Genomic DNA, 24,645 nt, shown 5'->3' with positions numbered 1-24,645 from the left:
AAAAAACCTGAAAATAACAAGTGTGAGAGGGGATGTGGGGAATTGAGATCCTCATTCACCGCTGGTGGTAATGCAAAATGGTACAGCTATTGTGGAAAACATTCTGGTGTTTCCTAAAAAAATGAGAGCTAGAGCTGCCATATGACCCAGCAATTCCACTCCTAGGTATAAACCCTACGGATTTAATAGAAGTGACACAAACAGACACATGAACACCTATTTTCATTGCAGCACTATTCATAATAGCAAAAAGATGGAAATAACCTAAGTGCCCATCAACGGACAAATGGATTAGTAAAATGTGGTACATACATACAGTGGAATACTACTGAGGGATAAAGGAAAATGAGTTACCAAAACATCTTGAAACGTGGATGAACCTGGAGGACATTATTTGAGGGAAATAAGTCAATCACAAAAAAACATATATTGTATGCTCTCACTTTTATGAAATGACATGAACAAGTAAATATACTGAAAATAATGTTCATTAGTGGTTACCAGGGATGGGTGGCAGAGAAGAGGGGGATTCATTCTCTTGCTATTTTTGGTGATGGGAAAGGTAACACCAAATGAGGGTTAAGTGTATACAGCTTGACAAAGGTAAATGATATCACTAAAAAGTACACAAGAAAAAAGAATAAAGGGCAACTACAATATATACTATAGCATATACAATCCTACAACAACAGTAATAACAATAATTGACGAGTGGATACATAAGTAGATATGCATGCCAAATAGGAGTGGGAGGTCCTACCAGAATACGCCCGTGCACATAAATAAGTATAGCTGTGGATATTTCTACACACATATTTATATGTACTGCATGTTTATTCATATATATAATAGAGGACACAGGGGGCCCAGTTATGGAAACTTCTTAGACATAACCGCACAGGACTGAGATACTGGGATTGAAGGCCTAGGACCATAGTCTTGGAGGACTACTAGGTCAACTGGCATTAACAGAGTTTATAAAGATAATGTTCTACATCCTACTGTGGTGAGTAGCATCTGAGGTCTTAAAAGCTTGCGAGGGGTCATTTAAAATACAACTATTGGTCCCTTCCTGCCTGGAACAAAGGAGAGTGAAGAAAACCAAAGACTCAAGGAAGCAATTAGTCCAAAGGACTAATGGCCCACATGAACCACAGCCTCCATTAGCATGAAACCAGAAGAACTAGATGGTGCCCAGCTACCACTACCAACCTCTCTGACCAGGAAGGAACAAAATACAAGGTCCTAGTTAGAGTGGGAGAAAACATGTAGAACAAAACTCAAATTCATAAAAAAAGAACAGATTTACTAGTCTGATAGAGACCAGAGGAACCACTGAGACTACAACCCTAAGACACACTTCTAACGTGTAACTGAAGCCACTCCTGGAGATCACCTTTCAGTGAAATAATAGACAGGTCTATAAAATAAAAAATAACACCCGTGAGGAATGTGCTCCTTAGAACAATCAACTACATGAGACCAAAAGGACAACATTTACCCAAAACAAAGATGAAAAGGCAGGAAGTGGAAGGGAAACCAGACAAATGGAAACGGACCCCAGGGTGGAAATGGGGACAGTGCTGACACATTGCGGGGATTGCAACCCATGTCACGGAACAATTTGTGTATGAACTATTGAATGGGAAACTAATTTACTATGTAAACTTTCACCTAAAGCACAATAAAATGTTCAAACAAATAAATTTAAAAAAGCCATAGTATAAGGAATCAACAAAGCCAAAAGCACTGACCACTACTCTTCAAAAGCACCAAGGTCATGAATGACAAGAGAAGTATGAGGAACTCTCTCAGACTGGAGGAGACTAAGGAGATACAACAACTCAATGCATTGTGAGATACTGGATGGATACTGAAACAAACAAACCAAAAAAATGGCATTAGTGAAAAAACTGGCAAAATTCTAATAAGGTCTGAAGTTTAATTACTACTACTACTCTGTTCTTGATAACTGTACTGTAGTTATGTAACATGTCAATATTAGGGGAAGCGGGGTGAGGAATATAAGAAAACTATTTGTACTATTGTTGAACTTTTCTGTAAGTCTAAAATTAGTTATAAAAAGTTTTTTAAATGAGGATAAAATGAATCTGTTACAGCACTGGAAAAAATATATGTACATAGTTTTAAATATTAGAGTTCTACGAGGTTTAGTATGAAAAAAGGCGGCCTTTTGCCTCTAACCTTCATTAAATCAAGCTTGTTTGTGATTAACAGCAAGGGCTCTGAAATCAGACTTTTTTGGGTTTGAATCCTGGCCCTGCCACTGGTATGCTTTCAAGAAACGTTTCTCTTATAAGAATGGATTTGGACCATGCAGGGCCTGCAAACGGTTATCTGTTCTGGAGGAGACGTGTGTGTTCTTATTTGAGTAGAAAAGAGAGGTCGTTAGGAGAGCAGGCTCTTGAATCAGACTGCCTGAGTTCATATCTCAGCACTGTCACTTGCTGGCCACATGACAATAGGCAAGTGACTTAACTTCCCAACATTCCAGTTCCCTCATCAGTAAAATGTGGCTAATAATACGACCTACCCCATAAAGTTCTTATGAGGTTGAAATGAGATGATGTCTATAAAGTACTTAGATGAGTGCACAAGAGGTAGTAAGCTCTCAGTAAATGTCAACCATTTGTCCATGTCCAAGTATTGCATCAAGTGCACCCACTTCCACATTAAATCCCTACAAGAAACTTACAAGTGAGTGCTATTACAAGGAAAAGGTAAGGAAATGAGCTCAGAGAGAAGTCTACATATACTAGGTTAGAAAAGGAGAATGCAAGATGATTGGCAGATCCCAACTACAAATACGTAAAATGAAATTCACCTATAAATTTGTAATGATATGCATAATTAGAACTTCATGATCATTAAGTCCACTTTGTTTAGTCAAGATTCTTTGTTTTTTCAAGTAGAAGCATGCACGTGTGAGTTAGGAATCGAGTCTCATTGGCTTTACTGACCCATGTCCCTCCTTCCCCTCAGTAGGGCCCAGGTCATGTATTAAATGTCACTTGGGCACTGGCTTCTGACCAGCAATTACTTACCTGGAGGAGATAGAGGAGTCCTGGGACAAACAAGGTGAGTGGGTACAGAGACTGGTATGTTGCTAAGGCAAGAAAAACAGCACTGAGGAAGGCACTGCCTGTAAAAAGAAATAAATGTATGGAATAATACAGCCTCAGTAATCAGGATTAGACTCAGTGTGCCCCTATCAACATGAAACTTTCCATAACTGCTCAAATAATCACCTGCCAAATGCCTCCCGGTGCACAAGGCACTATGCAAACACACCCAGGGTGAGAGCTTCTTGGCTTGATTTCTGATGAAAGGAAAACAAGCAAGTCAAAACTATCTACCTTTAGCAACCTGAGGCACCACAGGTATATCGCTTGTAAAATTTTCAGACACAGGAAGATTTTACAAAACTTCAGCCTAAAGATGTATACTGTAGTTTTTTTGTGTGTGCGCCTTCTAAGTGTGCTTGCCCTCCTCTTTCGAGGTACTTTCGAAAGTGTGCTATGCTAAAGGGTGGGGTGGGGGGGAGCTGTCAGCAAACAAACATAGAAAGTACCCATTATTTGCATAAAAATACAGTAAAGGAATCAAGCCTATTAACAGCCATGTCCTTTTTAACTTAATAATTTATTAAGCCTACAAGTATTGCTTATGGTAGTTAGAATTGTGAAACCTATCTTTTGGATGTTACAACATCCTATCACTATTTTTACAACACCCCTTCCTTCTGTACTATCTTCAGGTTATGTGATTTAAAAAAAAAAAAATTGAAGTGTCTTAATTTTCATTCATAAAGTCCTAATTCCAAACAAAATGGTCTACTGTTGAATCGTTAAATGTGATGTTATAAAAGAATTTTCAATGACATGGAAAGCTGTTTCTAACATACTATTAAGTGAAGGTTATAAAAGAGATACACACTATTCTCTCTTTAAAAAAAAAATGCACAAACACACACACAAAAAAAGACTCAAAGGCTAGGCACCACAAAATTCACAGTGGTTACCTCTGTGTGGTGGGATTGTGGGTGATTTTTCATTTTTGCTTCTGGATATATTCTAAACTTTCTATAATGAACATGCTTTGTTTAAATCATAAGAAAAAAACTGATTTCTTTTTTTAAAAAATTAAATAGTTATTCCCTTTGAGATGACTTAAGACAACAAGGCACCCTAAAACCAAGGCTAGAGAACCCTACTTTATAACAGGGGATTCAAAGGGTGGCCAAGACATCACTAGGATGCAACTGATGGTCAAAGGCTGGTGTCTTATAATGATAATGTTTCATAAAATGACAATACCCATGGTCATTCTCAACAGTGTTGGGTCAACTGCCTACTGAAAATAGCAGACATCCTTTCAGTGATTTTTTACAAAAGGAAGAATTAGTCACTCCATTCAGTTCAAGGAGTTTTACCCCTCCCTTAACCTGGCTCCAAACAGAAGGAGAAGATCCATAGAATCTTTTCCTCACCAAAGTGGTCTACATACTTGAAACATCTAAGAGCCACCTCAGAAGAGGGAAGGTTACAAATGTGACCACTTCAGAGAAGAGGGAGCAAGGAGAAAAGAACTTTCGAGTGTTCCATCCCTCAAACCAAAGAATCTCACCAGCTAGGAACAATTCTCAGTTGAAAGAAAGTGGAAGAAAGGCAGAGAAAGGAGGAAGCTGGAAGTCAAAGACCAAGGACAGAATTCGATGGGGTGGGGCTGTCTTGCCATACTGATTAGTGCCAGACATCATGTCCCGTAACCAGGGTACTACTCATAAATATGACTGAGCAGAGACAGGATCATGCCCAGCCAAGACAGGCCACCAACAGAGGCCCCCACACACCTGCTGAGCTATAGAATCCTAGAACTAGAACCAGGTCACTCAAAGACAGAGAGATGGCAATAGTGGGAAGGGTGTTTTGAAGCCCAACAGCTAGGGTGGACTCAAGATTCCCTGATTCAGCCAAAAATCTGAATGACATTTTGTGGGAAACGGGCTAAGAAAGGAAAAAACTGGAATTAAACTTTTTAATTTAACATGGTTTTCTACAGGGTTGTGGGTGGGGGACAGAATAGATGCTGTATCTGGTACCAGAGGAGGGAGGCTAATGTGCCAACTCCATCCACTCTTACAAATGTGTTAAAAACAAACAGGTGACTTTGACCTCTCTCTCCCCCAGGAGACACCAGGGAGTGAAATAAACACAGCCACCTTCTACCCTAATTGCCAAAGATCAATACTTATTTGCCTGGAGCAGTTGACTGTTTATTAAGGCCCAAGAGAGAAGAAAAGGCTCATACCTAACAGAATGGACTCGTGAGTTTTAGAATAATGGCATCCAGGATCAGGAAGAAACAATCTTTCTTCCTTGGGTGAAATCTTTAGAAGGAAAAATCCTCCTGCTATTCCCTCTGTCAGTAAGTGGCATCGACATCCACCCAGATACCCCAGCTAGTCTTCACCCCTTAGGTTCCCACATTCTTACACCAGTCACCATGCCCTTCTAATCTACCTCTGGAACATCCATCACTTCAGCTCTTGCTTTCATCATCTCTCCCCAGGAGTTTTTCAACAGCCTCCTCCTCCTCCTCAGCGGTCTCCTCAACTCCCTCCCATCTAGTCAATCTGCCAAGGAAGCACCAGAAGGATCCTTTTAAAACAGTTTAGATTGTGACAAGCCCCTCTTTAAAGACTTCTGATGGTTCCACCTCACCTATCAGAGTTAAGTCCAAACTCCAACAGCCAACAATCTCATTTACCAGTCGGGTATAAGCTCTCCAGCTTCACCTCTCAGCATTCTCCCACACATATCCTGTCCTCTACCTACACTGGATCATTCCTCCATTTCTGAAAACATCATTCCCTTTCATTCTTTTGTGTCTGCTCTTACGCCATTCCCTTTGCCTAAACTGTCCTGCTAGTAGACACCCATCCTTCAATGGCCACTTGAAATACCACTTCCTCTATAAGGCCCAAGCAGAAGTGATCATAATAGTGATTATAGCCAACATTTACTGAGCACTTACTAGGTGCCAGGCACTGTACTAAGTTCCCTGCATTGAGAACACTGCCTGAATCAAAAAAGGCCCTCAGTAAATATCCCAACAACCTTGTGAAAACTCATTCTACTTATTTTTTGTAAAAGGTTTACTGAAATATAATTAATATATTATACCCATTTTGCAGGTGAAGAAACCAAGCCACAAAAAGGTTAAGAAATGTAACTAAAGCTACACAGCTGACCTCAGTGCCCATTCTCTTTAACCCCTGTGTTAATAAGCTTCATACTGATACTGTCTTGTAATAATTTGCTAATGTTTCTCTCTTTCTCCACTTGTCTTTGAGTTTCTCAAGGGCAATAGCTTCTCTTAATTTTGAACTGCCAGCACCTAGCACAGTGCCTGGCACATTCAATGAATGAATGAGTACCATTCAGCCATATGTATGAAACCCTTAAAAAAAAATAAATATGAGCATATTAAAGGAAATCAATGTTTTTGAAAAAAGAAAACTCATGAAGAATAAAACACAAAGTAATGAAATATGGGCAAAGCACAAAATAAATCTGGCTCTTGAATAAAAACAAAGCCTTCAGTATAGCAGTTAAGGACTAGTGACAGGGAGCCATGCAGGTACAGAATGCTCTCTGTAAACTGTTGGATGGCTCAGGCCTGCAGTCCGGGGGCAGAAACATGGCGCTGCAACAGTCAGGAGCCTGGTATATGGAACGTCTGGGTGTGGGATGTTGGGGCAGGTGTGGATGGGGCACAAGCAGTCTCAGCAAAAGTGAGGGGGAGTCTGGAGGCACACGAGAGACTCACGGCTGATGTGTTTTGAAAAAACTAGAAGGGATAAGAAGAGTATGTTAGGATGGCAGAGAGGAGGAATGACATGTGCCTGGGGCAGGGGCAGGAAAGAGAAAAAAAAGTAAACGGTGACTTCAAATATTTTAGACAAGCTATGCAATAAGCAAACGTTTCTGGAGTGCCTGCTCTATGCGAAGCCCTATGCCAGGTGCCAGGGGGATTGGTGACTCAGTCTCTGTCCTCAGGGAGCTCCCAGTAAACAATTAGGAAGTGCAGTAGGAAAGCCCAAAGGAAGTATACCTAGCCCATCAGGAAACTGACACCTGAGTTTTGAACAATGAGTAGGTGAGGATGGGCAGTCCAAGGCAACAGCATGTACACAGGCAGAAGGACAAGAGAGAGAATGGTCAGCTGGGGTGGGGACTATAATTAGCACAACATGGCAAAAACAGGGTGCGAGCTGAGAAGAGTAACTGGAAGCGGGCGCAAAAGGGGCCTCTGGGGATATTGGTAACATTCTGTTTCTTAACCCTGATGCTGGTTACTCCTATTCTGGGACAATTCCTTGAAGTGTACACTAATGATCTGTATACTTTCCCATATATGCTATACTTCAGTAAAAAATTACAAATCTAAAAAACTTCAACAAGCAGGTAGGCGCCAGATCATGGAGGACTTACACATGCATCCAAAAACATCTACCTACAGGCCTAGCCAGGACATTGGAAATAAGGCCTGAAATGGAAGCCTCACACAGGCAAGAGTTAGGGCATTCTGCTGACCCAATCTTGGGAAATTGTGCCAGGAGGACTGTGAGTTTAAAAACAAAACAAAACAAAATGATATAATCTACCAATTATCTGCTAGTACAAGACAGATGCTCAGGCACTAGGTTTTCTGTACAAGCCCCTGGTTCTTGGCCTTATCACAGCAATATTAAAGTAAATTAGTCACAAATGCATGTGCACTGGCTAAAGTATCAGGGAATTTCATTACTTACCCAATCTAGCTTTGAATAATGTTTCCTAACTCTCTGTTTGTATCAGGGTGGGGGCCAAAATAAGCCTGGGCAAGACCTGGGGTAAGGTTTTGCTTCCAGGGACTGCACCTTGAAGTGATCTGGCACTGGGTGGATGGCACAGCTACAGTACAGAGTAGGAATGTAGATAAGGTGGGGCTGTAGGGACTAGTTCAGGATACGGACTCCAAATGAAGTGAGCAGAGAATCAAGGATTGGGTCACAGAGAATGAACTGTGTTAGGTTAGTCTGACAAAACTCTCCCTTAACCTGCTTCTCCCTTGGGTCCTAGGGTTCTCTGTAACCCTCTCCTTCTGTAAGTCATAGCACATTGGGCCCTGCCCCTAGTATCACCATCTTCTCCCTAGCAATCTGGCTTGTTGCCTCAGGCCCTGATGCAACTTCCTTTTCTGAGTGTCCTGTGGGAGCTTAGCCCTTTTGAGCACATTTCAGGCTGTTCCACCGCCTGTCCTGACACAGCTCACTGTCTGTGACCCAATCCTTGATTCTCTGCTCACTCCACTTGGAGTCCATAACCTGAGAGAGCTATACCCTAAAGGATTCCAAATGGAAGCGATGGGACCATCAGGCCTCAAGATCATCATCTTGCCATTGTCCCTCCAGGGCTGGGCCCCAGGAAGAAAACCTTTCATTCAAACCTTCTCCCAAACCTCCCCAGAAGGCTCAGGGAGACCCTATTAATCCTGATGGATCTTTTAAAAAAGAAGATATTATTAAGAATAGCAACCAGCATCACCCTTCACTGAGCACTTGGTATACACCTCCACACTATGCTAAATCCTTTACATGCACCATCTCATTTATTCTTTACATTCATTCTATGAAGTACGGACTATCTCCATCCCTGTGTTATAAATAAGGAAACCCTGGTGGTGTAGTGGTTAAGTGCTACATCTGCTAACCAAAAGGTCGGCAGTTCCAATCTACCAGGCGCTCCTTGGAAACTCTATGGGGCAGTTCTACTCTGTCCTATGGGGTTGCTATAAGTCGGAATCGACTTGACGGCAATGGGTTTGGTTTTGGTTTGGTTATAAATAAGGAAACTGAGGTCCAGACAGTTAAGGGACTTACTTGTCCAAGGTGCTGCAGCCAGGAAATGGAGATGGAATTAGCTCTTATATCTGTGTGACATCAGAACCTGAGCTCTTAATCACTCTTGCCTGCCTTCTGAGGGTAATCATCGTTCCTTCTCCTTGGAAAGCAAGCCGTGTCACACTGCTCTTTTGATGGAATAAGGAGTGTGAGACAGAAGGGGCCTTGGGTAACAAAGCTCAAGAATTTCTAGTCTGGAACATCTCATTATTGACAAACACTAACAGTGAAAAAGCAGAAGAACCTATTAACATCTGTTGTTTATTTTTCCTTTTTCCTTAAAGTCTAACGAACACTTCACAGGAATGGAGTTTTTTAATTAGCTGACTGAAAGGCAGCGTGCCCTTGACCATGACAGCTGTCTTTGATGTGAAAACCAAGTTGCTCCACTAAACTAACATCAACCCTGCCCGAAGACCTCTGTTTCCTGGCCAACACCCCAACAAAGACATCACAATCAAACAGCCTGGGCCTTGTCCTGGTGTGCATCTCAGTGTGTCCCAGGCAACCCTGGGCTGCCACAAAAGAAGCCAAGGGAGAGCAAGTAGAAGGAGTCAAGGGGACAGGGAAATGAGGCCACTCCCTTCTGTGTGGCGCCAGCTCACTGGGAGTCTGGAGAGAGTTGCCAAGTTGACTTCCACTGTTTCTTCTTATCTATCAATCAAGATAATTTATTTTTTATAATGTGCTCATAGAAGAAAGTTGGAAAAAAAAACAAATGAAAAGGAAATAAATATCACCCATGAACTCACTATACAGAGACAAGTATTATTCTCTTAGGATATCTATTTTCTATCTCTTTTGTTATTGCTTTAACAAAGTTAAGATCATATTTTACTAAAATATACTTATATTCTGCTCTAAATAAACCATAAATGTATTCTCACATCATTCACAATTTTTTAAATACTATGTGCTGAACATTCTACTACATGAGTAAATCATATTTTACTTTAACTTCCTCTAATTTGAAATACTTTCCTGTTTTTCCAGTCATTTTAAATAATCCTACACTTAATGACTTCACACCATAAAGCTCTGTATTCCTGCATTACTTTAGGATAGGTTCTCAAAAGTAGAATCAAGGGTACGAACACTTTAAGACTACTGCCAAACTGCTTCCCAAGAGGGTTGTACCAGTTTACAAGCCAACCTGCCATGTTGGAGAGTCCCTGTTTTATAGCACCTTTGCCAGTACTCAGAATTATCTTCTAAAATCTTGGCCGATTTGAAAAGCAAAAAAAAAAAATGGTACTTCTTTGTCATTTCAATTTGCTTTTCTTTATTAATTACCTATACAGTTGAATATTTTTTCATATTTTTTAGTCATTTATATTCCTTCTCTTGTGAATTCTCCCAACTGTTTTCTTTTCTAAATAGAGAGTGAATTATTCCTTCACTAGCTTTATTAAATATTTAACTATGTGGTACAAATGTGAAATGTGGAAATATAGCTTGCAGACTTTGTAACTGAACTATCTTTATTGTATATACTGTTAGTAGGGATTACTAACCACACAAGGAGAATGGTTCACAGACCTAGGTAAAATAGCATTCTTCGAATATTTTAACAGATTAGAAATGTTGTTTGTGATAGTTTCTATTTACAGTAGTGAACAATGGGAAACAACACTTAAATGTCCAGCAAAAAGAGACAAGCTACTCTGACTACAGCATATTAAATAGGCTGGGACATTGGGACAAATATATATGAGAAATGGGCATGGAGATGGGACAAGACTCTTACTTTTCATTTTATATGCTGAATTCCTTTTATCCTTACCAAGTACCTATATTATTTCTAAAATTTACAAAAATTAAAAGTTGAAGAAAATAACATACATGTGACCAATGTCAAACATGATTCCTATTAACTAAGTGATAAAAATAAAACAAAATACTGTGTATAACATTACAAAAATATTTGTGAATTCATTAGACAGAAATCTGAAGTGATACAACAAAAAGAATTTCAATGTGGATACAAAAGAAATACATATATTTACATGTTTTTTGCCTAAAAGGAAATTTTTCCATTGACTTCAAGGGTCACAAAAAAGATTTTTTTTAAATGGCATGCTTTACATTTTGTGTCAGACTCCTATTTCATGCACCTTCAGAGGGCATATCATCAGTCTCTCTATCTTTGTACTTGGCTATTTTAAAGGGGGCATTTCTAAAGCCAATACTCAGCCCCACTGCCAGGTTGTAGCAAATATTCCTTATGTTAACGGACACCAAGTACCTTGGTAAATAATAGCCTACCTGAGCCTGACACTCTGGAAACTGGGGCTGAGGTAGTGAATATTCACAGGCAGCAAAGAGTCTTCACTATTTCAGAGTTGTTTCTGACAAAAATGGCTACAATCTTCAAAATAAGTTAAACAGGCTGTGAAATATCTAAGTTACTTTAAGTAATTTAATAATAAGTTAAACTAACAGGCCTCGAGAAAGACCACCTATAACCACTTCAAGAGAAACAATGTCTTATGAAGACCTAAGTCATTCCCACGTGCCATCCTAGAAAAGATAAGTAAACTGTAAGTATAAAGTTCTATATACAACTTCTGACTCTTTATTTCCTAAGCATACAAACTATTCAGCAACAATGCAGGGAAATAAGGACTCTCGTATACTTCTTATGGAAGTATAAATCGGTAAAACTTCTCTTGAAGGCAATTTAGCAATAAATTTCAGAAATCCTAAAGAGATGCACACACCCTATGATGCAATAATTCTACTTCTAGGAGGTTATTGTAAGGAAATAACTGAACAGGAGTACAGATATTACCATACATTAGTAAGTTAATTGTCATATTATTTATAATAACTGAAAACTGGAAAATCACCTAAATGTTTGACGGCAGAAGTTGGTTAAAGAATTTCTATACATCCATCCATACAATGAAATAGTACGTAGCCATTCAAAATGACAGACTATATATTTACCATCTTTTCTTGGCTCTTACAGGGATTGAACCTGTGACCACAGCATAACCAGCTGAGCTAACCAGCCAAATGTTGATATATGTGGTAGAATATATTATTGGTTCCAATTCTCCACCCCTCCCTGTGTTCAGACCCTTATTTGCCATATAACTTTGCAGTGCCCTCTCATCATGGACAGGATACATATCTCCACCCCTAGGCTCAGCTATGTGTTATATTTCTATTATATTTCTATGGGATGTTAGCACATATGACGCGACCAGAAACTTAAAAAGCACATGTCTGATTCTATTTGCTCACTATGTACATCTGCCATCATCATGAAAGAACAAGCCTAAGTTAGGCCCCTGGTCCAGGAGAAGCATGACCGACATGTGGAACAAAGCCTAGCCTGTATTAGACAACCTCAGCTAGTCAAAGATGTGTGAATGAGTCTCACTGAGACCAGCAAACTGTCTAGCAAAGCCCAACCTAGAGCAATTGACCTCCAGCTAACTCACACACATATAAACTAAGTAAATGCTAATTATTGTTTTAAGTAACTGAGTTCTGGAGTAGTTTATTAAATAATATTTTTGTAGCAATAGCTAACTGATATATTTTAAAGTCTAGAAGAAAAGTGGAGGAAAAATCTAAAAATATGTACCACAAATGCTAACGGTGGGACTTCCAGTTAAAAATGGTAGATTGAGGAATGCTACGTATCCAAAAGGAATCATGATGAGTCTTCAAAACATCTTATAATGTGGATGAATCTGGAGGACATTATACTGAGTAAAATAAGTCAATCACAAGAGGACAAATAAATAATCTCGCTTTTATCAAAAGACAAGAATAGGTATACATACAGAAACCAGTGTTCACTGGTGGTTACCTCGGGGTGGGGGGGATCATTCTCTAGATAGTAGACACTTGTTATTTTTGGTGATGGGCAAGGTAACATTGAATGTGGGTGAAGTATGCACAGCTTGACCCAAAGTAAATGATGTCACTAAGAAGTACACAAGAAAAAAGAATATTTTTGATAAACGCTATGACATGTATAATTTTGCAACAGCCAAAAAAAAATGTGTGGTTACATATGTATATATGTATGCATATACGTGTATAGGTCATGTATATGTGTGTGTGTATGTGTGTGTGTGTGTGTGTACTTTAAAAACCCACTGCCATTGAGTCGATTCCAACTCATAATGACCCCATAGTAGGGTTTCCAAAGCTATAAATCTTTATGGAAGCAGACTGCCACATGTGTGTATATGCATATATATGCATATATATAATAAAAGACATGAGGGGCACAGTTACAGATACTTCTTAGACATAACCAAACACCTCACGGGACTGCATTTCTGGCTTTGAAGGCTTAGGACCACAGTCTGGTAGGACATGTTGGTTAATTGGCATAATATAATTCATAAAGTTTATCCTCTACATCCTAGTTTGGCAAGTAGTGTCTAGTGTCTTCAAAGCTTGCTAGCAGCCATCTAAGATATAATTATTGGTCTCTACTTGGCCAGAGCAAAAGAGAAGGAAACTGAAGACTGAGAGAAGAAACTAGTTTACAGGACTAATAGTCTACATGAACCACGGCCTCATCTACCCTGAGATCAGAAGAACCAGATGACAGGATGGGAGAAAAATGCGGAACTGAAATCAAATTCTTAAAAAGTCCAGTCTTACTGGACCAGTTCAGACTAGAGGATTCCCAGAGACTGTCGCCCTGAGATGCTCTTTAAACTTTGAACCGAAACCATCACCTAAAGTGACCTTTTAACCAAATAACAGACTGGCTCATAAAATAAAGAATTATCACCCCTGAGTACTACACTCCTTTAAAAAATCATCTATATGAGAAAAAATGGTCAACAATTACTCTAAAGCAAAGACGAGAAGGTAAGGGGGCAGGGAAACTAGATTACTGGAAACAGAACAACCAGAACCGAAATAACTTTGACACACTGTGAAAAAGGAAACTAATGTCACTGATATCACCAAAAAATCTGTATAGAAATTGTTAAATGGGAACCTAATCGACTGTGTAAACTTTCACCAAAAACACAATAAAATATTTATTTTTTTAAATGGTAGAATGATCCCGTGTTTATCACCTCCCCCCCTGAAAAACGCACTAAAATGACAATAAAGGAATAAAACCAGTATTAAACCACAAAAAAAAGAAGAAGACATAACAGCAAAATAAATTTTAACACATTACTGGAAAACATAAAACAAATGGAAGAGGGATAAACGACTTAACAAAGTGGAAGAAATTATAGCTCAATGGCCTGCAGAGAGGAATACCAATAAAAATCAAGCCAGTTCTGCTGGGCGGAGGGCTGTGGGGACCATGGTCTCGGGGAACATCTAGCTCAATTAGCATAACACAGTTTATAAAGACAATGTTCTACATTCTACCTTGGTGAGTAGCGTCTGGGGTCTTAAGAGCCTGTGAGCAGCCATCTAAGATACTCCACTTGTCTCATCCCTTTGGGAGCAAGGGAGAATGAAGAGAACAGGATACAAGGAAAAGATTAGTCCAAAGGACTAATGGACTACAGCTACCAAGGCCTCCACCAGACTGAGTCCAGTACAGCTAGATGGTGCCCAGCTACCACCACTGACTGCTCTGATCGGGATCACAACAGAGGGTTCTGGACAGAGCTGGAGAAGGATGTAGAACAAAATTCTAACTCACAAAAAAAAAGACCAGATTTACTGGCCTAAAGGAGACTGGAGAAACCCCAAGAGTATGACCCCCAGACACCCTTTTAGCTCAGTGGTGAAGTCACTTCCAAAGTTCACCGTGCAGCCCGGGAGTGGACAGCCCCATAAAACCAAATGGGACTAATGAGGGACAGCAGTCCAGGGACAAGGGCTAGAAGGCAGAAGGGGACAGGAAAGCTGGTGATAGGGAACCCAAGGTTGAGTAAGGATAGTGTTGATGTGTTGTGAGGTTGTTAACCATTGTCATAGGGCAACATGTGTACTAACCGTTAATGAGAAACTATTTTGTTCTGTAAACCTTCATCTAAAGTGAGAATAGCAGCACAATTGGAAGAGCATAGTCAATGTCACTGAACTGTGCATGTACAAATTTTTAAAGTGGTGTATCTTTGGCTATGTATATTTTCACCAAAAAGAAAAAGAAAAAAAAAGGTTGAGAAGGGAGAGGGTTGACATGTTGTGGGGGTGTTAACCAATGTCATAAAACAATATGTGTACTACTGTTTCATGAGAAACTATTTGTTCTGTAAACCTTCACCTGAAGTACAATTAAAAAAAAAAAAAAAAAATCAAGCCAATTCACCCCACAAAACTTCTGAGAAATTCAGCACCTAAAGGCATCAGGTACTATAGAAGGTGGAGGTGACGTAGAGAAATGAAAATCAAGCAGAAAGTTTGTATACAGACCAGTCAGAACCCCAAATATCAGCCCACCTATTTGCAGCCAGGTGATTATCCCTACACATCCCAGCCGCCTGACTTTCTCTCTTACCCCCAAGAGACCGCAGGCCAGTTCCAGAGAAAATTAACTAAAGAAGCACACGCATAGGGGATACTAAGCACGGTGACAGGCTGAGGAGAGATATGGGCTGAAAGGCAATGAGATTACATGGAAGTCTATAGGCTAAAATCAGGCTACGTCCCTGTTTCTGCTCTCAAAACTCCAGCAGCAAGTCATATGCACCCTCATCTCACCCCAACCACAACTCTGCCACCTCTATAGAAAATTGGAGAATTTCTCTCTAGAAAAGCTGAATAATTTCAGAGGAAAATAAAAGCTATAGATGATGACATTTAAGGTGTTGCGAAATGAGCCCCTTTACGTGGCCTTTTGCCTTGGTTCTTTGCAAATACACCTTGGGGGATTTCTTCCCCCTAAACGCTAAAGAGTTACCTTTGCTCTAGCTCTTGGGGGGGGTGGTGTTCTCCCAGGTTGTTTTCTACCCCAGAGGGTTTGTTACTTTTGTCCAGGTTGATTGACATTTACTGGGTAAACTGTAAACAACTTGATGGTTTGATACTTTTTGTCCAGCCCTGGGCTGCAGTCTGCCCTGTGACTGGTCTATTTTATGCACATTGCAGGGATTGGTTTGCTTACTACAGAAACTGAGTGACTTGCAATCCACCCAGGGGATTGGTTGTATCATGGTCCTGCTGGGAGGGCCACACCTTGAAATGAACAAGGAGTCGGCTTATATAAGCAGCCAAACTCACAGAGGGTTTTATCAGAGGCAAGAAGAGAGCAGAAGTAGAGGGAGAGGAGGTGAAGAACTTCCTAAAAAGAGTTGTAACGCTGAAGACAACAAGAAGCCCAGAAGGGGGCCTGCAGCAGAGTGGCGGCGACAGCAGAAAGCTGCTGCTAGGAAAGCAGTTTAAGAGACCTGAGCAAGCTGCTACACTGGCTATGAGCTGGGCCATTTAGCGGTGGAGAGGCTGACAGTGAGAAGGCCAAAGGCAGAGAGGCCCACACGGATGATGGGGGCATGCACAGCCAAGACGGTACATACACAGCCAAGAGGGCCATGCATGGCCGAGAGAAAGGCCTGCCTGGTTGCACGACAGAGAGGAGCTGAGAGAGCTGTCCTGCACTGAAGAAGGGAAAGACGTGCTTTCTGCCTTGGGGGAGCTTTCCAGGCCTTGTCTGTGTACTTCTTGTTCCAGATTCCAAGTTGTAGCCTGTTACTTCCAAGTTGATTCCGATCCAGAATTATAGACTGTTACTTCCTTAATAAACCACTTAAAGTATGATCTGTGAGTTCTGTGTGACCATTGCAATGAATTATTGACCAACAGAGAAGTAGAGAGTGCCGGGGTAGGGAGACACGAACAGCTGGTGTCAGAAATGGTGAACAAGTTGGAGAATGGAGGTATGTCTGACCTCCACCTCATAGGAACCAGGTTTGTGCTGATCCTGATTCTTACCCCTCAGGAATTTAGATGAGTTCTGACATTAGATTACATAGGGGTACCTCCAACAAAAAAAGGTCAGCCCAATGCTTGACCTCCCTACAGAGAGGATGATCAGTCAAAAAGCCCTGCCCATGCATATTCTCCCATCAACATGTTAGTGCTTAACTCTTAAATATAAACACATAGCCAAAGATCACCATACATAAGAGAAAATCTTCCAACATGAAAGAGTCCAAAATAAACAGGAAAACAACAACAAAAGGATCAAGAGGACACAGACTATGCTTAGAACAGATGGAAACTGAAAAAAAAAAAAAAATCAGAGATACAAGAGGATATTGTCGCAATAAAATAAGAATAGGATGCTTCAAAGAAACAACCAGAGACCAAGAAAGAACTTAAAAATATGATAAATAAAATAAAAAATTCAACCGAAGATAAATACAAAGAAATATCAAAAGGAAATAAGTCAAAGATGGAAAAATGAATAGAAAATAAAATATGAAAATTAGAGCAATTAAGAAAGTCCAAATTGGCAAAAGTTGTGTGATAGATATATTTACAACAATGACAAAAAAAGAAGAGTAGCTGCCGAGGCTGCTTATTTACAACCAAGCACCTCATGAAATTTGGTTCTTTGGTTTGGAGATTTAGGATCATGGTTTCATGGGACATCCCAGTTAACTGGCCTAATCACGTGTTTAGTGCTTCTTTTCTACCTCCTACTTCTGTTGCATAGTGCCTGGGGGTCTTAAGAGCTTGCAAACGGCCACCCAAAGCACAACAATTGGTCTCTATTTGCCTAGAGCAACAGAGAAAGAAGGAGAGTCAGGAATCAGAGGAAGAAATGGAATGTGTGGCTTATTTCCATGAACAACTGCCTGCTTTGCCATGAGACCAGAAAAAGTGGATCTAGAAGAACTGATGGTGCTTGGCTACCATTATTGAACATTTTGATCAAAGATTCCATAGAAGAATCTTGATCAAAAGGAATAAAATGCAAAACAGAATTTCAAATTCTCATGGACTCCAGACTTTCTGGAGCCATGGAGGCTGGATGAATCCCTGAAACTACTGTCCTGAGATAGTATTTAAACTTTAAATGAAAAATATCCCCTGAAGTCTTAAAAACAAACAATAGTTTAGCTTAACTAGTAAAGAATGCTTGCTTTGAGCACTGTGCTGTTTTAAGAACTATCTATATGGGATCAAATTGACAACAGCAACTTGAAAGATTAGACAGGAACCTTAGGGGGCAGTGAGTTTATGTTAATGAGGGACGAACAACTCGGAAAAGGAGGGTGAGAATGGTTGCACAATCAAAGAATGTAATCAATGTCACTAAATTGTACATGTAGAAACCTGAATTGTGTATTTTTTGCTATGTATTTTCTCAACAAAAAATAAATTATTAAAAAAAGAAAGTCCAACATCCAATAGAAGTTCAAAACAAGAGGACAGAGAAAACAAAGAAAGAATTGGAAGAACAGTACAAGAATACTTTCTGTTACTAAAGGACATCAGTCTCCAGATTGAAAGGGTCTATCAAGTACTCAACATAATGAAGGAAAAAAAAAAAAAATCCATATCAAGGCACAGCATCACAAAATTTCAAAACATTGAAGACAAAGAGAAGTTCCTAAAGGCCTTCAGAAGAAAAATCAGATTATATATAATAGCATCAAACAGCTCATTAGCAACCAGGATGCTAGAAGACAGTGAAGCGATGCCTTCAAAATTCTGAAGGAAAAATTTTTCAGTGTAAAATTCTATACTCAGCCAGACTATTAACTTGGTATTAGAGTAGAACAAAGATATTTTTAAGACATGCAATGACTCAAAATATACAATATCTCAAAAGCCTTTTTTAGAAAGCTACCAGAGAAAGTACTTTAGCAAACTGAGAAAATTAATAAAGGAGAGAAGGAATCCAGGAAAGAAGGGATGCAGCATAAGAGAATTATGAAGTCCCAGCCTGACAGTTTTACACCAGGCCAGAGAACAACTAGGACAGATTGGGGCAGAATGGAATATGTGTGAGAGAGGTCTACAGAAAAATAATGGAACTAACATACTATTTGATGTGTTTAAGCATTTGGAAAAACCATTGTTAAGCACTTGACAGGTCTAGTAGAGCATTTGGGGAAAAAATAGTGATTGGTACAAAAAACTAAACAAATCAACAAACACAGAAAGATAATTATTAAAAATAAAATTAAAAGATTATGTATGTACAACAAAAGAAAACTAATCATAGTTACTACTTTGCCCAGCAGTGAATAATACATATACTGTCATAAAATATAGGTTTCAATAAAAACTGATTGACTCAAAACTGTGATGTAACTCCTTTAGGATAATAGGGCAAAGAAACAGGAACAATAATAGTCTACAATTCATAATCTATAAAATAGCAATATGAGATCTTGTTTAGAAATATGGAATAAATACCAGCAAAAGCCAGAAAGTAACTGCTTCAAAGAACTTGAACTGGGGATGGGCAGAGAGAGGCAGAGGACTGCTACTCTCATTATAAGTCTTCTAGAACTTTTTTTTTTTTTTTTAACTATGTTAACAGTGACTCTGTGAGAGGTAGAACTCCAGGATGCTTTCATTATTTTTTTTTCTCTTGGCTTATTTAAATTTTCTAATTTTTCTATAATAATCCTATATTAGTTATGTAACTTTTAAAAACGTTAAATGTTGCATTGTTAAAAACAAAAAGCCACAGCACATAAGTGTTACAAAACTCTGCACAAATCAGGAACTGAGCTTCATACTCTTCCTTCAAGGCCTTACCTTTTATTGTGGTCAAAATGAAGAAAGCAATGAGGGTGTTGTTGATTGCACAGGTAGACTTGGCAACACAAGACAAGACCGTGTAGGGATTTAAGAGATAGCTGGGGAAGAACATACATATTCGGCATTAGTAATCCTGGTCCACGAACCAGAAAGTTTTGGCCACCACAGCCAGGAAGTTCAAGAAGATTTATTAAAAGCATACTCAAAGGAAGGCAGATTCTTCTCTTTTACCTCACTCTCTTTTATTTGAGCCTTCTCAAGTAAAAGAGAATGAAGTGGGGGTTGGGATCAGTAACTAAAAGGTACCAAACATTGACTGTTTATTCTGTGCCATTTGGTATATGTAAAACCATCACATTTAATCATTATAGAGATCCTATACACTATCAATAACATTCCCATTTAGCAGATGAGGAAAATGACACTCAGTAGTTAAGTAATTTGCCCAAGGTTTCACAAGCTAGTAAAGACACTGAAAAGCAGGTCTTTCTAACCGTAAAGTCTATGTTCTTTCTACTACTTCAGACTTTAAAAATGATAACACTCTTACCAATTCCCACAAAGCGACATATCTTAAGACTGGCTATAGCTGTCTCTGAAAAATCAGGAAAGTACTTTTTTTTCTCAACCAGGTTTCTAAGCTCTGACACAAGGTACACCAATCCAAGAGGTCAGAACAGCAGCTTAGATTTAGCCCTCTTGGTAGTCAAGCAGTATCCAATGAGCCAGGCTCCAAAGGCAGAATAAGCATCTGCCAAATTCAACAAGCCAGCTGCTATAGAACTTCACGGGACAGCTTGACCTTCACTGGGAATAAGCCAAAACACCTAGTCTTTTCCTGAGGTGGGAAGGAATGGACTGAGAATATGAATTTGAAATGATTGTGGGTAGGAAAATCTTAGATAGTCATGATGGATATTATTTTTATTTATTTCTATTCTGCTTCCACAAAGGATGTGAGGTAGCTAAAAAGAAAATATATAATGCAAAATAAAGAATCAAGACCAGGGAAAAATGTAAGAAAGTAAAGGCCAGGGAAAAACCCGAGTAGAGTCTTCTACAGCACTGCAATAATCAGCTTCAAATCTAGCTCTGAGTTTCCTGACAGACAAAGTGAAAAGGGAGACTAGTTACATAATTATCAGATAGGAAGAAAAACACCAGTGTCTCAAGAAGAGATTATAACTATTATCCACAAATAAAGATCTTAAATCCAGTACCTCCCAGAGCTGTTAAGATTACAGTTCTAAAGCCAGGCCTAGTAAATTTTTTTTTTCAGCAATTATAGATAGGCTTGTTACACAATCTTCAAAGAAATGGCTGCTGTTATTACAAAACTACCTCCTAGAGACATATGCATCCATAAGGGATTCATAATGCTGTGAAACCTCTGGTTCTAGTAGGTAGATCCCACCAATATTTCTGAAATACAGAGATGTGAACTGATACCCCAAAACTGTTTAGTGAGGGAGAAAAAGTCAATTCTAAATAGCACGTGATCTTCAAGAAGAAACTGCATGACCACCTATCTGGGATACTAAGATTCACACATAAGGCAGGGGGTTCAATAAACTGTCCCCATAAAGCCCCTTCTAATTCTGAAGTCCTACGGTCATATTTTTCCAGGAGGAAACTTGTCCGCCTTGTTTACTGTGTATTCCTAGAAACTAGCATATTATTAATACTCAGTGACTATTAGTTGACTGAATAATTATTCACATTTGCCTATCACAGGAATATAAACAGAAATAACCTGAAAGAATTAAACTTACTGGCAGCACTGGGTACTCCTAGAGAATTCTTTCACAGAGCCTCAGCAAGTTCTACCCTTCCATACTGGTCACCCAGCTGGGATGGGTCTAAAATTTGGCACTTACTTCAGTTTTCTGAATTACAAAAGGGAGATTAAATAGTACAAGAAACATAGGAGCTGCTTGAAAAAAGCAACCAATAAAGATCAGAATTTTATTCAATCCATATATCAAATGTGAAGAACTTTTTTGTAGAAACACTGGTTACAAGTGGGCTGGAGCCCAGATCAGTACCGGGTCAAAAAGCATTTGTGAAAGGTTTGATTGTGCACGTCCCTGTATGAGTCTTTGTCCCAACAGAGACAGAATGGCTCTGTGTTTTTTGCTGGCCAGAACCCAGTTGTACAACAGAACTACTGCAAATACTTGATGATTAAGATTGCAAATCTCAAAAATACAACAAACAACATGGGAAAATCTCATCAGATTTTCCTTGCATTTGTTGGCACTGAGCCCTGTTTTATGAGGGAATACTTACAACAGGGCTACTTTCAGAGGAATGTAACGCATTTCCATAGGGGTTCGGATGAGTTCGGCCACATCTGGGGCATACTGGTCCAGTTCTAAGAGGAGTTTCTGCTTTTTAAACTGGAAAAAAATGGCAAAACACATGAAACAAATTACTTCCCATTGCTTTTAGGATAAAGAAGACAAAAATCCTTTCCATGGCCCACCTGGCCCTGCTGGACAGGCCCTACCTCTCTAGGCTCATCTCACACCCACTCCCCTCCCACTTTCTGGGTTCCAGCACCATGAACATGCCATGTCCCTCCTGTTCCCAGACCTCTGCATTTGATCTGGAACAATCTCTTCTCTTCTTCCCCTAGTTAACTCCCACACAATCTTTAGATCTCAGCTAAATTGCCACTTTCTCAAGAAGGCATATTTGACCTCCCGAGCCTAAGTAAAATCCTCCTATTATAGAAGCTTTCATAGCACTGTTTACAGGTATAACTGTTTTATTTACTCATAGGATTATGTGACTAATATCTGTCTCCCTTACTAGACTACGAGTTCCATGAGGGCAGGGACCATGTTTATATGCTTACCATGTATTCCCAACACCTGGCACAGTGAGAAATCAATAAATACCTGGTGAATGACTGAATGAATGACTGAGTGATAAAGTAAAGTTCTTAGCCATTTTGAAGAGTTATCATCAGTGCCCTAAGTTCCAAAGTTCCATCAGTGAAGCAAAATATTTTCACGCAAAGTGGAATGATACTGTGAATGTCACAATATCCTGGGTTTTTTTCCTCACTCTCCTTTTTAAAGTTTTTACTTCCATAGAGGAAGGGGGAAATGACCATGGTGAAGAGAAGGAGGAGGGCTAGGTGTGGCTGGGCAGCTGGAGAGTTAACAGAGAATGGAATGAGGCTAGAAAGCTCTCACCTTCCCCTGGTGTGTCCCAACAAGTTCATGGGTGTGTCTTGAGAATGAAAAAAGGTTGGGCAACTGTACAAGAAGCAAACATGGGTTATATTACAGATGGAAAAAGCCTCTGAACCTAAAATGGATAGCCTGCTAACTTAATTGTCAGAGAATCTTACTTAGACTGTATAAAATCAATGCTGCAATATTTTGGAAAACACAGTATTTCAGAGGAGCCAAGGTAGCAAGCAACTAACTATCTGCTCAAGATTAAAGATTTAATGATGAAAAAAGCAGACCACAATAGAATATATATTGCATTGTACCATTTATGTAAAATTAAAAGCATGCAAACTAATATTATGTTATTTAGGAATACATACAAATATAGTGAAAGTATAAGACCAAGAATACATACAAACATAGTAAGAGTATAAAACACTAAATTCAGAACAGTCATTACTGGGAGGAGGGGGAGAGGAGATGAAACTATCAGAGAGAGGCAACTGTTCATGTAATGTTTTATTTTTTAAGCTGAAAACAAGTTCACAAGTATGTATTATAGTATAGTATTCTTCATATATTTTTGCACATGTCTTGGGTATTTCACAATTAAAAAAAATTTAAATTTTAAATAATATTTTAAAAGAGCATCTTTCAGTTTAAAACAAAGTCAAGAGGTCATCATAGAAATACTCCAGATTTCTTGCACAGGTTTAGGTAGAGACTTAATCAGAAAACTTGAACTTCAAAAACCTTTCTTTGATCACCTCTGTTCTCACAGTTGGCAGAGACTTTAGATAGTTAAGTGGCAGGAATGATCATCAGTAAGATTTCTGCTGCCATTCAGTTATAGTTGTTTAATTAAAAGGGCAAAATATAAAGCAATTTTATCAAGGGAGAAAGGTACTAACTCAGCAAACAAAGCTTAGTGAGGACACCTGCAGCAATGGTAGAAGGAAGGTGGTCCCTAGCTAAGGGTTCTGGAGATCTGAGGCAAAAAGAAGGCTGCCTGGAGGGTGTGAGATCACAAAACAAGGCTCTTAGAAGGCAACAGGAAGGTCGCCCAGGGGCAGCCAGAAAGACAGGTGGGAATGCAGAGGGATTCCCCAGGCTGAAGGCCATCCAGCAGGGCTACAGTGAGAAATGGAGGAAGCTAAAGACGTACAGACCCTGGGCAAAGGTGACACGGTGCCAGCAATGAAAGAAAAGTACTTCCTTGTAACTCTAGTCTTCAAAAACACTTTAAAACAGAAGGACTTTATGAAAGAAGACTCTCCAGGAGGGTAGGGTCCCCAGAGTCTCTGTTACCTCTCTTTTTGTCTCTCAATCGCACAGCACAACCTCATAGGCCCAATACCCAGCTCCCCTGAGCACATTGCGAGAATGAAAAGAAGAGGATACAAGGAAAAGATTAGTCCAAAGGACTAATTGTCCACAGCTACCAAGGCCTCCACCGGACCGAGTCCAGTACAGCTAGATGGTGCCCGACTACCACCACTGACTGCTCTGACCAGGATCACAACAGAGGGTTCTGGACAGCGCTGGAGAAGGATGTAGAACATAATTCTATCTCACAAAAAAAAGACCAGATTTACTGGCCTAAAGGAGACTGGAGAAATCCCGAGAGTATGGCCCCCAGACACCTTTTCAGCTCAGTGGTGAAGCTATCTCCGAGGTTCACCATTCAGCCTGGGAGGAACAGCCCCATAAAACCAAACGAGACTAACGAGATACAGCAGTCCAGTGACAACGGCCAGAAGGCAGAAGGGGACAAGGAAGCTGGTGATAGGGAACCCAAGGTTGAGTAAGGATATTGTTGATGTG

The 24,645-nt window shown here is 39.7% G+C and overlaps 1 protein-coding gene across 4 annotated transcripts in view; it reads right to left on the bottom strand.

Moving 5' to 3' along the window:
* The window catches only part of PIGU (phosphatidylinositol glycan anchor biosynthesis class U), a 104,819-nt gene that overhangs the window by 37,859 nt on the left and 42,315 nt on the right, over window positions 1–24,645 (bottom strand). For 2 of the 4 annotated variants that reach the window (XM_023725183.1, XM_023725172.1), the window contains exons 5-8: window positions 22,840–22,902; window positions 21,926–22,035; window positions 19,634–19,734; window positions 3,066–3,163 (exon numbers count right to left, since the gene is read on the bottom strand). In XM_023725183.1, coding sequence (XP_023580951.1) covers window positions 3,066–3,163; window positions 19,634–19,734; window positions 21,926–22,035; window positions 22,840–22,902 — 372 coding nt within the window. The remainder of the gene's footprint in view (window positions 1–3,065; window positions 3,164–19,633; window positions 19,735–21,925; window positions 22,036–22,839; window positions 22,903–24,645) is intronic. The other 2 variants (XM_023725181.1, XM_004370420.2) reach the window with 1 other exon arrangement.

This window comes from Trichechus manatus, unplaced genomic scaffold (genome assembly GCF_000243295.1).
Source record: "Trichechus manatus latirostris isolate Lorelei unplaced genomic scaffold, TriManLat1.0 scaffold00008, whole genome shotgun sequence".
NCBI lineage: Eukaryota > Metazoa > Chordata > Mammalia > Sirenia > Trichechidae > Trichechus > Trichechus manatus.
The sequence above is the reverse complement of the archived record's forward strand: the minus strand, read 5'-3'. Positions and strand labels throughout refer to the sequence as shown.